This window comes from Plectropomus leopardus, chromosome 12 (genome assembly GCF_026936395.1).
Source record: "Plectropomus leopardus strain MGB_pleo_1.0 chromosome 12, ASM2693639v1, whole genome shotgun sequence".
Lineage (NCBI taxonomy): Eukaryota > Metazoa > Chordata > Actinopteri > Perciformes > Serranidae > Plectropomus > Plectropomus leopardus.
In genome coordinates this window covers 11,713,361-11,730,354 of record NC_142187.1, presented here as the reverse complement: position 1 = coordinate 11,730,354, position 16,994 = coordinate 11,713,361, and the positions used below count along the sequence as shown (strand labels likewise).

At 41.4% G+C, this 16,994-nt stretch overlaps 1 protein-coding gene across 3 annotated transcripts in view; it reads left to right on the top strand.

Annotated features, from left to right (window-relative positions):
* LOC121951704 (zinc finger E-box-binding homeobox 1) overlaps positions 1-16,994 on the top strand; it is a 74,914-nt gene that overhangs the window by 52,579 nt on the left and 5,341 nt on the right. For 2 of the 3 annotated variants that reach the window (XM_042498145.2, XM_042498146.2), the window contains exons 3-6: positions 9,560-9,700; positions 10,622-10,824; positions 11,340-11,466; positions 14,550-16,357. In XM_042498145.2, coding sequence (XP_042354079.2) covers positions 9,560-9,700; positions 10,622-10,824; positions 11,340-11,466; positions 14,550-16,357 — 2,279 coding nt within the window. Of the gene's footprint in view, positions 1-9,559; positions 9,701-10,621; positions 10,825-11,339; positions 11,467-13,097; positions 13,720-14,549; positions 16,358-16,994 lie in introns of those variants that run through there. The other variant, XM_042498149.2, reaches the window with a different exon arrangement.

Below are 16,994 nucleotides of genomic sequence, written 5' to 3'. Positions count from 1 at the left end.
TTATTGCTTGTACTGTGTCAGTTGCTATTTTTTTTTAGATTTTAGAACGAATTTGACCGATCTTTTCTCTCTACTCTTTTATTGTAAGTTTCTTTCCTTTTTTATATTTTATATTTTATTGCTCTGCAAAACGGTTAAATGGTCATGTTGTATGAAATATGCTATACCAATAAAGCTGCCTGGCCTTGCCAATCAGAATGCAGCATGAAACGATGCAGACTGGCTGTTGAAGCTGCAGTGCAGATCTGCTTGCATTAAAAATAAAAAATCCTTTCATCTCAGAGCTAAGATTCACCAGGTAGCACTGTCTGATATGCCTAAAAATGGAGATTGTGCAGTTTGACACAGATTGCAACCAGGATTTTATTAACTCAATCTCGCAGTGTGAGCCTGTTTTCACACAACCTTTCTGGGCGTATTCTTTACCGCTAATGATTTTTTTTTCGGCTGTTTACATCTACCTGCTCTCTCTTTGATCAGATTAGTTCAATGCTCCTCTCAGCCTCGGGGGGACGCCTGCTCCTTCGCACAGCCAGATGTTGTGCTCTCATCTCTTCTCTGACTTTCTGTACAACAAAAAATCCCAGAGTCTAATCTGCTAATGACACACACATGTATCCTCTCCTTCAGGATTGGATCTCCTCCTCTTCATCCCTCTGTGATAAAACAGAGTGATGAGCGTCATCATTATTCCCTGTCAATTCTGTCCTCAGACTGATGTCTCTGTTCTAAATAAATGACTCAGTGTTTCCCAAAACAGTGTCCATCTAGCTGTCATGGTGCCAAATCTGAAGAAATATTACATCACCGAAGTGTAGGGTATTGAAATGTTATAATATCATAAAAACAGTTTAGATGGGCCCCATCTTGTCACATTTTTAATAGTATTGTCTTTGTGTGTGGTTGCCTAGGTGTTCTGGCTAAATTTATTCAGATTTTTATGTATTTTGCTGCATATATAAACAAGTTAATGAGAAAAAAACACCTAATACAAATTTAAAATGAATCTCTATTGCAGCATCTTTTGAGTAAGGCTGTAACTAGCAATGTCTGGTCCATAAAATATCAGACAGTAGTGAAAAAGAATTATGTGACAATTTTCTTAAGCCCCCAAGAAGAAGTCTTCAGATGTCTTGTTTTGTCTGACCTTAAAAGCCTTAAACCCAAATATATCCAGTTTACCACTGCATAAGATAAAGAAAAGCAGCAAAACTGAATTTGAGATCTGGGAAGACAGCATATTTAACAAAATGACTTCAATATTTAATCAATTTATGAGTATCTGTTACCAACTAATAATTTCAGCTCAAAAAACTTTTTTATGTTGTGTTTGTGTGTGTGTGTGTGTGTGTGTGTCCCTTTTATTATTCAATGTCACCTCGCTGAATTTTTGCCCGTCCGTGAACACAGCGCAGGTGGAACTTTTTCTGAGTTCTTTTTGTCCCTGCAGCAGTTTGTGGAGTTTGAGTTGCAGGGTGGATAATTGATGTGTCCATCTGGTCAGAGCTGATCAGATCGATAGACGAGAGGAGCAGCTGCTGTTGGCTTTTAGACCCAGCACAATGAATGGTTAAGTATCACTCTTACTGCACCTGACGTTCTGCTGCTCCGTCTGTGCTCACAGTATGCTCTGTGCTCCTAGAGTTCTGGGCAATCAATAGGTAGGAATAGGATAGGACCCATAGATATATTCCAGTAGCGCTCCTGATGAACAGTCCAGCTCCAGAAATATAAAATCAATACTAGGCAGCAGCTATTTTAGTCATGGTGGGCCGCCACAAATAAATAAATGTTGAAAACATCATGAAATCCTGACACAGTATATGTAGCGTGTATAAATGCGAGTGTTAGTAAAGACAGATAATCGTAAAAAAACATTTTAATGAGTTTCTTCATTAGCACTGGTGGGATTGTGCATGACTGTGGGGAGATGAGTCGACTAAACTGCTTCTTGTTGGTCTGTGCAGGCAGGTTTTCATTGTACTGCATGTCCACTTGTAGATTAACACAGAACAGCGTCAGTCATGCAGGATGCATCATGTCAGCTTTATTAAACACAGCTTTTCAATCAGTTCCTGCCATCCTTCCTCTCCTGCTGCCCATTTAGGTTTTGAAGTTTCACCTGCTGCAGGATGTGCAGACAGTAAGAGTCTTTTGGAAGCTTCTTCATTTTGTTTTCTGAATAGGCTCTCGTTGCACTTCCAAACAGCTCGAGAAAGCTCTTAAAACTCTTCAAACCTCCAGATAACCTACAGTATAGTGAGACAGTTTGCAGGATCAGTGCTCAGCCATACAAGCACATTCTCAAAAACGCAACACATCTTAGCATACATACCAAACAACAAAACTACCTCAAGATTTAATAAGCTGAGGCAGAACCTAGTCTGCATTCAACAGCAGAGGTTGATTGGCTTGTGTTTACGCCGCTTCTCAATGCCCTTTTAATCCTCGATTCCCAGCAAACAGCTCAGCCTACGCAAGCATCTGCCTTCATCTCAACAGCAGTCAGTTACAGCCAAGCAGGAAATACTAAAACCATGGAGACGGCGAGAATGTGACACTGAGAGATATTGCTCTCAAGGCTTGTTTCATTGTTTCTGAATAAAGCCTTACATGGTGTGAGCAGCGCTCATGAGCGCTGCTTGCTCTCTTTCACTTTGTGCCTCTTCCCCCTCTCGCCGCTTTCTCCTTTCTCCTCTGTGTACTTGCTATTTTTCTACAGTTGCTGGTTCTCTTTTCATCTCTTTGTACACTTCCAGCTTGCCTTCTTTGCTTTTGTTTCCCCTATTTTCCTGTCGTCTTCACCTTGTTCCTTCTTGAGCTCAGAATCCGACTGCAGATATTGTGTGAAAGCCTTAGTGTTTGAAGTTATAGGTGGGACTCCGACTTTGGATATTATTAGCAGATAATTATCCACAAAGGTTCGCTGAGCTTGTTATACAGTAAACCTTGATATTAGCATTGCTTCTTGACTTTTTTGGACAAACTAAGTTTTCTAACTTTTTAGGCTTCATCCTCTGTTTGCTGGTAGGTAGGGCACTGCATAGAGCTGTTGTAATATGGCAAATGTGGCATGCACGTCCACTTATAAATTGATTTAAAATTGGTGGTAAAAGGTCAGAGTCACTGATCCTGACCATGGATAACCCAATCTAAGGGATATGTGTTTACATTAGAAAATGAATATTGGCATTTTAGGAATTTTCTAAGTCACACATGTTAGTGGATTTCAGATTTGGCGTCAAATACCCAGCATCAGGCAGGTTTTAATTGGGATTCTATGTTGTTTCTCTTTTTTTTTTTAGGGCCATGTCTGAACTCTTAAGACAACAGCCATAAAAATAAAAATAACTATTGTTATATTTCAGACTGAGGTCTGGCTCAATAATTGACTTACCCTAACCCTAACCCTACGAATCATCCAGCTAGTTAACAAATCTACAGATGAATAGAGTATGCCAACAGAGGGAATAGGTGGCAAGTTACATGCAAGTTGCAAGTTATTATAGTTTTTTAATTGTTGTGTTCTGCACTGTCACATATTTTATCTTATGGACCTTATTAGCATCTATCAATTCCCAGAGCATTGATCAGTTGTAGATCCTTTTCCTTGCCGTTCACCTCAGTAGGAATAATGTCTTCGGTTTCTGTAGCAGAACAGTGTTGGTGGAACCAAAGTCGGTGCAGTTACAGAAACTTGCTAATGAGAATGTCAGCAGTAACTTAAAAATTTGCAGTAACTAGACCTGTGTGTTTTTTTTAAAATAAGAAAGCAGTTCTTTTTGGAAGGTGTATGTAGTTTTTACTGTTTATTGCCAGTGTGGCTTGCAGCATGAGGACTACAATATGCAGTGCTGAGCAAAGTGAAGTAGTTCATTTACTGTCTGTTAAACGGCGTGTTGTTTAACCCTTTATTTTCACTACATGCTATAAACAGACCAATGCACCCACAGACACAATTCAGGTGTAGGCCGGACAGAGAAATTCAGGAAATCAGATCAGCTCTTCGTCAAGAGTGCACGATAGTGCACCTGACTGTGTGTTCATAGCATTACCTGTTGTGTTTTACAGCTGCACGTGCAGTAGAAAGCAGCCTGCTCACTTACTTAGAAAAACATTAACAAACCAGAAAGTACCTTCTTTAGTGTGTGTGAGAGCTTCAACGGTGTTGGAGGGAAGTCATGGAAAAGTCATGAAATGTTGCGGTGCTGCAGAGCCACGTTGGGAACCTTTCAAAGGCTTTGCGTGATATTTTTGGATTGTCTGACTCTCACTCCTTTCTTTCTTCCCCGTCTGAGGCGGGGGGAGAAAGCAGCGAGAGCAGCTGGTGTTGAATTGGTCCTCTGGTGAGAGATTAGTGTCTGCTACTCCCCCTGCAGTCTGGGCCGCACTGCAGCTCCAATCCATCCTGCCTTATAAATTCACCACGGACTCACAGTGACAGGTTCTGGCAAGGTATACGAGTGCAGTGCTCAGTGTAGTGGGTGCTTGTGCTCGTGAATATGTGCGTGAGCCTGTCTGTGTATATGTGTCCCATCGAGTGTGTGTGTCCGTGTGTGCGCCACATGATTTCCTGTTTTCATTCCATTCTGATATCCTACATGTGTGTGTTGCACGGCTCTGGTCGTCATTACTGCGCGGTTGTTTTTTTTCGCAAAGCATTAAGTGTAATTGTAGAGTGTGGTGGGAAAATATGCAGAGGTGTATCAGCAAAAGGGGGAGGAGGGGGATGATGGAGGGAAATGAGGCAAGCAAGGAGGGAGTTGAGGGGCAGAAACCAAGAAAGGCATGGAAGGGGAAGAGAAGAAAAGATGAAGGAGACAGATGGAGGTAAAAGTTAGAGGAGAAAATGGAGAGAGGAGAGAAGAGGTAGGAGTGGGGCAAGATGAGGTAGGATGAAGGACAAAAGTAGTAGGGCAGAGGGAGGTGTAGAGAGAGACAGAACAAGTGGGACTACATCCATACCCAGACTGAATACTTTGGAAAAGGCTATTTTTGTGTAAAAAATAGCCTTTGTTCAATTTTTGTTATGTTCATACTTGCGTTTTGAGTTGTTTTTGTAAAATCAACAGACACAAGGTCTCTTGTTTTTCAGCCTACTCCTGATGGCAAACAATAAAACAGTGTATCACACCTAAGATCTTTAAATTGGGAGCTGTCAGTCGATCGATAGAAAAATAACTTTTTATGTATAATTAATCATTGAGGCTATTTTTCATACAGAAATGCCAAATGTTTCCCAGTTCCAGCTTCTCAATTGTGATAACATGCAGCTTGTGCAGTCATGTTGATAGATCTCAATGTGGTGAGTCCACAGGTGGTCTTTGAGTGGGTCCCAGAGAAATTGAATGGGCCCCCAATAAAATTTGTTATTGATGTTATATGGTTATGTTTATGTTTGTATTCAGTGGGTAGAGAGAGGTGGGTATACCCTGTATGCTTGCATATACCCTTCACTGGTCATATTTGTGCATGTTGATAATAAAATCACATATCTGAAAACTATATTTACAAAGTATAGGCTGCATACGTAGCTCTCATAAGTATAAGTATGTGACCTTTACCATCACATATGTTTTGTAATTTCCCCCCTCTCTCTTCATGTATGCCAGCTAGCCAAAATTATGTTTAAATAGAGTTTTAATTTGATTATTGAAAAATACCAGAAAAGAGGGAACAAATAATTACAGGTCCTTGAAAAGTGATGGAAAAGATATTAAAGTGTGTTAATAAAATTTATGGGAACCCTTATTGTTGGTCAAACAAAATCAGCAATGTGAAGGCATCGCTTTTTGCTTTAGGAAAAATGTCAATATATTTTTTTACATTTTACGAATCTTTTGCAGGGAATGAGACAGATTGTGTTATTCGGCAGCTGGTTAAACTTCTGTTTTGCTGCACTGAAACATCATTTTTATGATTACTTATAGTCGGACCATATCTACCTACACTAAATGCAGGTTAATGATAACACTGGTAGTGACTGAGCAGCTATATTGACATTAGAAGGAAATTATTATACAGCGATTAAGTCATCAAAAATATTTTCCTTTAACTTCTCAGATTGATTCACTGTCAAGCAGCTCTTTTTGGAGCTGGAAATGCTGACTCAGTGTGGAGGCTAAAACAGAGGGAAAAAAGGTGTTTTTAAATTTAGCTGGCTTACATCCCATCGACACTGAACACATCTTGTGTAGACACAGACAGCACTGAAGCTGCTGCTGTGAGGACATGCTGTCAGTGTGGACGTACTCTGGGAGAGATTGAAGCGAGGAAGAGAAAGAGAGGAAGAAGAAAAACAAAACTTAGAGATGAGGATTGAGAGTAGTAGAGAAAGGAAGTGACAAACAAGTAGGGAGAGAAAGGTGGAGGTAATAAGTGAGAGAGAGGGATGAGTGAAGAGAGAAAGAAGCATGATAAAAGTTAGATGAGTGCATCTCTGGAGGGGGACGGAGAGATTTGGAAAGCTTTTGGATGAGATCATGGGAAGCAGAGATCTGTGTGTTTAAAATGAAGCTTAACAGAGCTCAGTTCCCGCCTCTCTTTTATGAAGACACACACACGCACTCATACACACACACACAGCTGCACCTGTCCCTGACGAGGCTCAGCAGGAAGAGGTGTGGTCTTTGGCAGCGGTCCAGCATGCATTTCAAATGCTTGATCCCCATGGCAACACTGGTCGCATTTACACCTCATTGCTTGTTCTTATCAATGTTTTTACACACAGAAAGTGAGGTAACGTCTCTGCCCCAGATATTGTACCACTGTTGTTAGACAGATTATTATATAATACAGCACCAGAGCTTTAACAAGGTGACACACTTCATCTTCTGCGAGTGATGAAATGCTGTTCAAACCAATTAGTGAGGGCTACTCTGTGTCTGCTCGTGATGAGAACGTTTATTTATACAGCACAAACAATATTACAAGGTGCTTTACAAGCAAGAGCAGAACATTTTGAGACTAAAAGAAGAGAATAAAGACAAATAAGCAGGATATGAAGACATGGAGCAAAACAAAACAGCTGTGAGACAAATAAATCTTGCCACTACAGTATGAACACAAAATAAGAAATAGAAACCATGTAACCAACAATGTCAAAAAATGATGTAGGCTTGGTACTTGCCTCACTTGACTTTAAACCTGAGAGATGAGGTGTTGAATCAAATCTGCTATCTAATTGCATCATGAGAAACGTAGTTTATGGAGCTGAGACTAATGCCTTTTTCCACATGGCTCTGAGTATATTTGAGTCAGCAGGAAGTCTATTAATTCCTGTAAGAACCTCTGTGATCACCGCAATGTTGAAACTCCTGTTTTTTTGCGGTCTGGAATTTGCCTCTAGTAAGTCAAAAACATTCTCTTTTGCGTCAGGTTTCGCACAGACTATACAGCAGTTAGCATAAACATGAATTAACTCAAAAGCTGATGAATGTAATACATACTTATTTTTTTCAAAGAGAAAAGTTTATAGACAAGTTCAGCTAGCTAACACTGGTAGAATGGCAGTCGTGTAACTTAGAGTGCATGCTTAGTGGATCATATGTCTTGACAAAATATTTCACAAAACTGGCAACACACTCAACAGGCGAGCCTCCTGACTTTTGTCACCTTATTGACCCTGTTTTGTCTCTGTATCGCCCCATGCACATATTCCACGAGATAAGACAGCGGAAATCACTCAAGATAAGGTTTCTGCTATTTCTGCGGCAGCGTTTTTATCCATTCACAAAGAGATGCATTTCTTTGAGTTAAACATGAAGGGGATACTCTGTATACTCTACAGTATGTTTTTTATTTGTTTTTAAAATCTGTCTGGTGAGTACCCCAGCTTTAAAAAAGTATAGTACTGAATATAGTACTGTGCTTTTCCACTATTGTGTCACCGACAATCTGACAGTTGATATCAGAATTGGGCTGTACGGTTTAAGTGTAACAGAAGAACAAAATAAGAAACAACTTGAGAATGCCTCAAAGTCTTAAGTCTCACAAGCTGCAGTTAATTTTCAAAATAAGACCTGTGATCCTAAACTGACATTTTCATGTATACTTTTCTTTTTTTGGGTTTTTTGTTTTGCTTCTTGAATTAGTGATTAAAAAAACAAGCCATTGGAAATCGTGATATAATCAGTTGAACACAATGATTGTACAAAAGGTAAATGCAATGAAAGCCTGTCCCCCCTTTCGGCTCTGTAAACATCCAAATATCACCCTAATACCGTGGCAAGGAGTAACAGCAAAGCCCAGCCTTTTGTCAAACATGTTTCCATCTTAATGCCAGATAAAAAAGAGCTTGTGGTGGACAATATGTCAGTGTGTCTGAGTCTCTTACTCAAGGCTAATTGAATAAAGTGCTGATTGAGAGGAAGTGTAACCTTGCTCCAAAGTGCCAAACTAAAGTAAAGTCAAGCCGTGTCATTATTTCGTGTAAAGCTCATTTTAGTTACAGGGAAAAACATACTGTTATTTTGCAGCAAACCGGCAGTTCCACATGAACTCAGATATCATTAGCATAGTGCATCAGGACAGATCAGCTGATCAGATAAACTGGATTCTGCTGTATAAATTAAAGATGTTTTTTTTAGCTCTGTAATGCTTTTCGGAAAGAGAATGTTATAAGCAGGAAGGAAGGTTTTTAAGTAAATCTGGTCTGGGCTGTCATGCTATTAAATGAACCGCAGTTTTGATATTTCTCTTTTAACCTTAGCCTACTACGTAATTTTGCACTTGAAAAGGTCAGTGTAATTTCAGTGGGATGTTTTCTTGTGGTTTTTTAAATTGTTTGCACTTAGTTTTGTACTGAAATTGGGTCAAGAAGAGTCATGTGAGCTGAATCGTTGGAGTTCCTTTCACCTTTCTCATCTTTGAGTTTTCAGAGAAAGTTCAGCGACTCCTTGTGCCCTTTAGACGGGTTTTGGCCTCTTTTGAAGGATTTAAAATAACAGGCTGTTAAAAACTCCTGTATCTAAATGTTTACTCTGTCGTCTTGACCCCATCCATATTTTCTAACAACTCACTGTTGAGTTGATGTACTTTCAAAACATCAACAGCTCAGAGGGTGCTTTTTTTCAGATCACAAGGAGCCACCAGGATTATTAACAAAATCAGGGAGGAGTTTTTCAGAGCCAAAATCTAAAATATTGAATGTAGAGGCTCATGCACACTTTAAAAAAACAATCTGTGGTCATGTGCATCAAGAGGAGAAAACATCCTTCATCAGGTTGAAAGAACCAAGGTCTAAAAATGATTTTCTCAGGTAATTTGGAAAATTGTACTCTCCAGGCTTTGATTTTAGATAAAAATTGAGTCATGAAAGAATCATGCTCATCACAGGGAATCAATAGGAACCCATGTGGCGCTCTCTAGTGGTGCTGCTGAAAAACAGCATCATGTTCAACTGCTGAGTCCATCATTGCAACAGGGGGAGTTTCTGTGAATATCTGCAGCATCAGTTGGATGGATATTTTTTTTTTGTTACTGGTCAGTAAGTCCATCACCCTGCTCCCTTGTATAAATACACTCCTCAAATTTAAAACATTGTTTTGTTTGTTTTTAGTGAAGGAGGAGTGTGTGTCAGAAGAGGAGGAGGATACTCTCGTGGATGAAATCCTCCAACAGGGAGACACAGCCGTCATCTATCCTGAAGCGCCTGAGGATGAGCAGAGTCCAGCAGAGACAGGAGGCGCTGATGAAAACGGTAACATTTACACACTAACACAGTACTGCTTACTCACTTCAGTGTCTGTGCTGCAAATATTTGTCAAGCTTCACCAAGGAAGACTTTAATGTTACGTAGCCAGTTTTATACAAATGTCACACAACTAGGAGAGGAAAGGTGTGCCCACTAATTAAGGTATGGTGTATATCTGAGCCAGAGGTCATAATCAAACGATTGCAGTTGAATAATGCTTAATTATCTATCGACTCGCGTTAGAATTTCACACTCTTTAATGTGAAATCCCTCAAAATTTTACGCTTGCTGTTTATATCAGTTACTTTCAACTGCGTGGACATTGACAGAAGTATGCAGAGAAATGCTAAGCAATACTATGACTGTGATTAAACTTGTGACAGGCCTGTATTGTAGTAACAACACAAAATCCACTCTAAATAATACCCTAGTACCCCTTCTATCACAATCACCAAAGGTGATCAGCTCTGTACTTACTGACCTTGAAATCTGGACTTTATAACTTGTTATGAATTTGAAAAGCTATTGTGTGAAGCTTTTTGTTGTGTATTTTGTGTGACGTGTGCTTTTTTTGTGTAGTTCTGTGGTGCATTGTCTGTCTTCCCGCGTCTCCTTTTTATCATTTTATATGTGTTATTGTGTGTATTGTTCTTCTTGCGCTGTTCTTTTTTCTTTTCTTTCTTTGGATTTTGTGATTGTGCTGCTTCTTTGTTCTGACCTGCCAAGGGACAGCAGATGTGAATTAGCTAGCTTCTATAATCTGGTACAGTGCATCAAATGGTTAAATGTATCTTTTAAACTGTACACAGTCGCTTCTAAATATCTAAATAAATTTTATCGGGACAGTTAGGCACTACAAGTGAGTGAGTCAGATGAAAGATGACAGAATTAAATCATCGCCCTCCAAATATGTCTCCTTTGTCACAGGCACGCCAGATTCCTTCTCCCAGTTGCACACTTGCCCCTACTGCTCCCGGGGCTACAAGCGCAACGCCTCGCTGAAGGAGCACATCAAGTATCGCCACGAGACCAGCGAGGACAACTACAGCTGCTCGCACTGCAGCTACACCTTCACCTACCGCTCACAGCTGGAGAGGCACATGAGCCACCACAGGGGCAACAGGGAGCAGGTAACATCAGAAGAGTTTGTGAGCTTTAAATATTAAAAAAATATGAAGTGAGTAAATATATCTGGTTACAAGGCTTAAAAAATCTAATTTTTGTGTTAACTTCCTTTTATCTGCTTTACTAGATAGATATGGACCTTATTTTGTAAGAATTAATTTCTGTTTAATTTTGCCAATTCCTTTTAACTACAGTTAGCTGTGTGCTTTCATGCACTGTGATTATCTGTTCAATCTGCAGACTCAGTCATAAACTAAAACCTCTGCATAGATAATCAATGTTCCTTTTCAACCTTTGACCCACAGTAAAACTGAGGAGAATGATCATCTTTACTGTGTTTTTAAAAGGTCAATGCTTTTACTCAGTGTTATATTTGATACTGAACCTCCACAAATACTAAACAGCTCAGGCTAACAATAGAAAGATCAACACTTCTGTCTATTTATGGACACATCTAGACACATTGTTCTGCAGTTTCTTGTCACCACCCTCATCTGCTCTGTTTCTTTGTCTGTCTCAGCGTCACGTTACTCAGTCGACGGTAGGATCAGCAGCGACAGGTGGAACCCGCAAGTTCAAGTGTACCGAATGTTCCAAGGCCTTTAAATACAAGCACCACCTGAAGGAGCACCTGCGCATTCACAGCGGTGAGCTGTTGCCGTGACAACCGCCACTTTCACTCATTCAATTACACACACACACACACACACACACACACACACACACACACAGTTTACACCCTGGCAGTGTGAACTGGTGTTAAAAACCCCAGGCCCCTCCTATCTTGTAGCAGTTATTTATTTTCTGTGATCAGTCATGTAGCACTGACATATTTGGTATGAGAATTTTAATCATTTAGTCAAATCTTTCCATCAGGTTTTCCAAAATATTTTGGGGCTATTTGGTTAGTTTATGGAGGTTCACTTATGATAAACTAATAAAAATGACACAAAAAGAAACAAACAAATTACTGGTTACTGAATTGAAAAACAACAATGGTGTTAAGTAATGCTTGATATCTTTTAATACTAGAGTACAATACCTGAGTTTTGGTACTGATACCAAAACAAAAAAGAAAATATTTGAAGAAAAGAAAAGCCTACTTAACCTTTTTTTCCCAATTAAAAAAAGGAAGCCAAAGTTCTGAAAGGATATATATTTAAACAAGAGCATCAGTACAAGATGTTCATAATTGGTATTTCTGATTGAAATAAGGAACTATTTGATCAAAGATAAAGTTGAAAACAGACAGTTTTTCAATGCCATCCCAGCAGTTTTCAAGTGGAATTGCTGCTTTCACAAATGCAGCATTCATGTGCTCCATGGATGGTCTCATTTCCTGAATTTGGAAGTCATACTTTTGACTTGGGTGTGTGTCATGAAGATGAAAGATGAAAAAGATCTGTTATTGCTCAGAGCGTTTGAACAACACTTACAGCTGTTTCTGCAACAGTACATCGTTTCATCTGACTTAAATTAGTTTTCTAACTAACCCAGATCACTCTACCTGGACAGTTACTAAATGTTTACAACCTTATACAATATTAAAAGTTAAATTTGAGAGAAAAAAAGCAATACGTGAATTAATAAAAAAATTAATTACCGTCAACAAAACAGCAGAAGAAGGTCATGTCCCAAAATGTTCGCCAATTTTCTTAGTTGTTACAGTCCCTGCACTCTTGTGGTGTTGGAATAATCTGAAAAATTTGTCTCCCACTAGGAAAATTCTCATGAACTCCCCTCTCAAGTTTGAACAACAAAAAGTCCACAAAAATGCCTTATTATGCAGAAACATGGCAGACAAAAGTAAAAATGTGGTTGATGTTAAGTGATCTTGTTTTAAATTCACATACATACACATACATTTTTTATCACGTTATTTATATAATAGTATTATTTGATTGTAACTGTTAGTTCCTGTCCACATAGAGTGCCCTAGATTAGTTAGAAAATGTATTTATCAGTATTAACATGGACAACAAAGGTAAAGCAATATTTTTAGTGTTTTTTAGGGAACGTGCATTTGCAGCAACAAGTCGGGAACAAATTCACTCTCATATAAAGCTAACTGTTTCAGCGTACTGGGATAGCAATATTCATCCTAATATGGAATTTAAATACCCAGCAGTAACACAACACATTGGTGCGTCCATGTTATTTCTACATTTATCTACGCTCATAAACACACGTAAATCGGGAGAACTTCCTGACTTCCTGTTAGCGTGAAATGGGGTCATCCGAGGAGCTCATGAAGGCAGCAAGTATTTATAGTTGTTGTTGTTCCAGACCTGAGGGGGCGTTCCCGTGAATGTCCCTCGTCGGAAACTCAACTTTCCGATTATTTCGACAGTACACGAATGCAACCAAAGGTAACCGCGTGGACGCAGCGGCTGCTCTTGAAAAGTTCTTCATTACAGTTTGTGTCGTTTTTTCTCTCGCTTGTTTTGGACTGTAAAGTCGAGGCAGACTTAGTGCCGGCTATTAGGAAGTCGACGTGGTTGTAGGCTGCGTGCAAATCACCTCGTGTTTGACTGCAAGCTGACAACGCTACCTGCAGAGAGCGTCAGACACACCGGGATCAGTTTGGGCTGCTGTCCCAGGAGGAAGACACCGGCGGCGGCTGCAGCTGGGGAAGCGAGCCGGGCTAACCGCTAAGCTAAAGGCTGCGCCGCGCTATCCCCGCTCCCAACCGTCCTTTTCGCAACACATACGACCCATTTTCAGCAACATGGACGAGCTGAGACTGAGAGTAACGTCGCAGCGAAGCACAAAGAAGTGCATCCTGATCGTGACCCAGTCCAGGCTGAACCGCAGCCTTCCCGATGCTGCCGTGAAACTAGCGGGCCGCTTCCTGCGCGTGCACAGGACCTCTGATACCTGCAGGACCGGAGACGGACTTTGTACGTATAGAAACAATGCTCGGTGCACGGACACAGCTGCCATGGACATCGTGATTTCGTTATGTTGTTGTCTTGCACCGCACTATAATGACAGCAACTTATTTGTTCATATTTGCTTTGCGTTTTTTTCCTTAGAGCCAACAACAAGCACAGTTTTCACAGTTTTCACAGTTACTGCGGCTGTTCGCCGTCAGCCATTTCCGCTACCTGTGGAGGCTACCTGGAAAAAACAAAAGCGCTTTCTTCTTCCTTTGTGCCCTAAATCGTTTGTTTTTTCCCGGGAAATCGTACCCGGTGGCAGACACATTTGCATAGTGAAAGTTTAGTAAGTTTAGTATTTGTTTTAATTAACCCTTTATTTAACAAGAAAAACAAAACAAAACTTGGGATTTAACATTTTTCTAGAATGCTTTGGCCAAGACAGACAGCACCATATGTTACAGACAGACAACACAGAACTAAAAAAGAAAATCAAAATATGCAACTCCAAAACAGGCAATATGAAACAGGAAAAATGCAAAAATAAGTTACTACAAGGAAGAACTATAAAGTATGTTGTTATATACTATAAGTGAAGCATAAAAACAAGAAGAATGAAGTGATGCTTGAAGGATAAATCTCAGCACCAGTATTATTAAGAATGTTTTCAGTAGTTTATAATCACCTGAGAAAAAGAGTTACTGTGTTTTCCGTATCTTAGGATGAGCCATCCATACCCACTCCTACTGACTTAGTTGTACAAGAGAACATTTAAATAGAAATCAGCCTTATTTAAGATGTGATTGATCTGCTTTTTTAACAGTTTCTTATTTCTCTTTTTCCACTCTCAGGTGAGAAACCATATGAATGCTCAAACTGCAAGAAGCGATTCTCCCACTCAGGCTCCTACAGCTCCCACATCAGCAGCAAGAAGTGTGTGGGTGCAGCGACCCCCAACGGCGTCCCTCCAACGTCGATCAAACCCTCCCCGCCCACCACCCAGACCACTCCGGTCGTCATTGCTCCGGCCCGCATGATCCTAAAAGAGAAGACTGAAAGCAAACCTCTGCAGGAGCAGCTCCCCGTCACCCAGATCAAATCTGAACCTGTGGAATACGAGTGCAAGCCCGCGATGGCGGCAACGGCAACTTCTGCCAGTACCAACGGAGTGGTGAACGGAGGGACAGCACAGCCGGCCGTGGTTCCAGCCGCAACCCTGCCACAGGGCGTGGCCATGGTCGTACCGACAGTTGGCCTCATGTCGCCCATCAGCATCAATTTGAACGACTTGCAGAATGTGCTCAAAGTGGCGATGGACGGAAATGTGCTCAGACAGGTGCTGGGTACAGCAAACGGGGTTGTGACGCAGGGAAAGCAGGGGATCGTAGTCCAGCAGCCCCAGCAGCAGATCATCAGCCTACCCGCTTTTGTGGATCACGACGGCACCACGAAGATCATCATCAACTACAGCATCAGCCCTGCGGCCGCCACCACTGCCACTACCCAGCCTGCACCACTCGTTGCCAAAAACAGTCCCGCTCCCCCTCCCACTGTCACCACTGCTGCAGCCCCCACCCCCACCAAGACAGATAAACCGTCAACCCCGGAGGTGGCCGACCTCTCCATTGTGAAAACAGAGCCAGAATCGGTGGCCGTCACAGACACGGAGACAGCCGCGGTCAAACAGAAAGAAAAGGAAACTGTTAAGACTTCACACACCCAAACAGCTCACATGCCAAAAGTCAGCAGCAGCAGTACGTGTTTACTCTGTGATGACTGTCCCGACAACCTGGAGGCGTTACACCTCCTCCAGCACCGCAAAGCCGCCAATGGGGAGGCCGTCGACTCCGCCGCTTTGGACCCGTCGTTCGCTGCTCTGCTCAGTGAGGCGGGGGTGACGCTGGAGGAGCCGCCTGTGGATGACCTCCTCTCACTCCTCAAGAGCTACTTCGCCTCCAATGCCAACCCCAGCGAGGAGGAGCTGACAAAGATCTCAGAGTCTGTCAGTATTCCCGTAGATGTGGTCAGAAAGTGGTTTGCCAAGATGAACTCCGGGAAAAATGCGGGCAGATGCGGCAGCTCTGCAACGGCAGTTTCCAGAAAGACTCAAACCTCAAATTTTAGCTCAGAGGACGTCTCGAATCAGAGACGAGATGCAGATGAGGACAGCTCCCACGAAACGTCACACAAAGCTTCATCAGAATCTGGCAGCACTTCTCCGTTACACTCACCACCAAACCCCAACACCGGGGACCTCGTCATCATTAAGAGCGAGCCGGAGGACCCAGACGCTCCAGACTCCCAGGCCGAGCCGCTTGACCTCTCCCTTCCTAAAGATATTGCAGCGGCATTGGCAAGGACCATGCCTCCCGCCAAGCAGCAGGAGCAGCCGCTGAACCTGACGTGCCTGAGGAAGGAGCAGCTGGGCGGTCGAACCATCTACGTCACCACGCCTCAGACCGGAAGACCTGTTAACATCGTCACTGCCGCACAGCTGCCCACACTAGTGGCCATCGCTGGTCAGGGCACGGTGGGCTGTCTTGGCTCTCTCAACAGCTCCACCAAGCGCACCATCCTCATCCCCCAGCTCACCTACACCTACGCCACTTCGGCCGGCAGCGCCACTGGAGCAAAGACTGTCGTACTGAACGGCCATAAGGTTGGTATTGTTAAAGATGACATCCACCAAACCAATATTTCCTGATTTGATGCCTTTTTTTTAACATTTAATCTGTATTTGGTTTCATCACCAGCAACGTAGTCATTGTTGGTTAAGTACATTTACAGAGTGAACCATTTCTTTCTTTTTTATCTTTATAAAATGTATAAACAAACAAACAAAAAAAACACAGTATTTTATATTTGAGATAAATAAAAATAAAATTAAAGAGCTGAATAGATATATTTAAACAAAGAAAGGGCATTTTGGGAAAATATACATTTTCCACATTTCCTCATTAGGTAATTCTTTCCATTGCAAGGACTTAATGAATTATATCATACCAGTTCTTTATGGATGGGGCATCCGTGTAATTGTTTTTCTACATAACTCAGTATTCCAAATAAGTATTTCATGTTAATATTTATAGGTGTTGAAAGTAAAAGACCAAAAAAAGGAGCTCATTCCACTTAAATGTAGCTGCCGTCCCAATTATGTCTTATTAAGCTCTGTTGTACAACAACTGACCGTACAGCAGCTCCACTGCAGCACCCAAACTACATTTTCAAGGACGGCTCCATCAAAGGAAAACATGAGGGGATGCAAACAGTGGCTGAAACATGCCATTAAATAATGT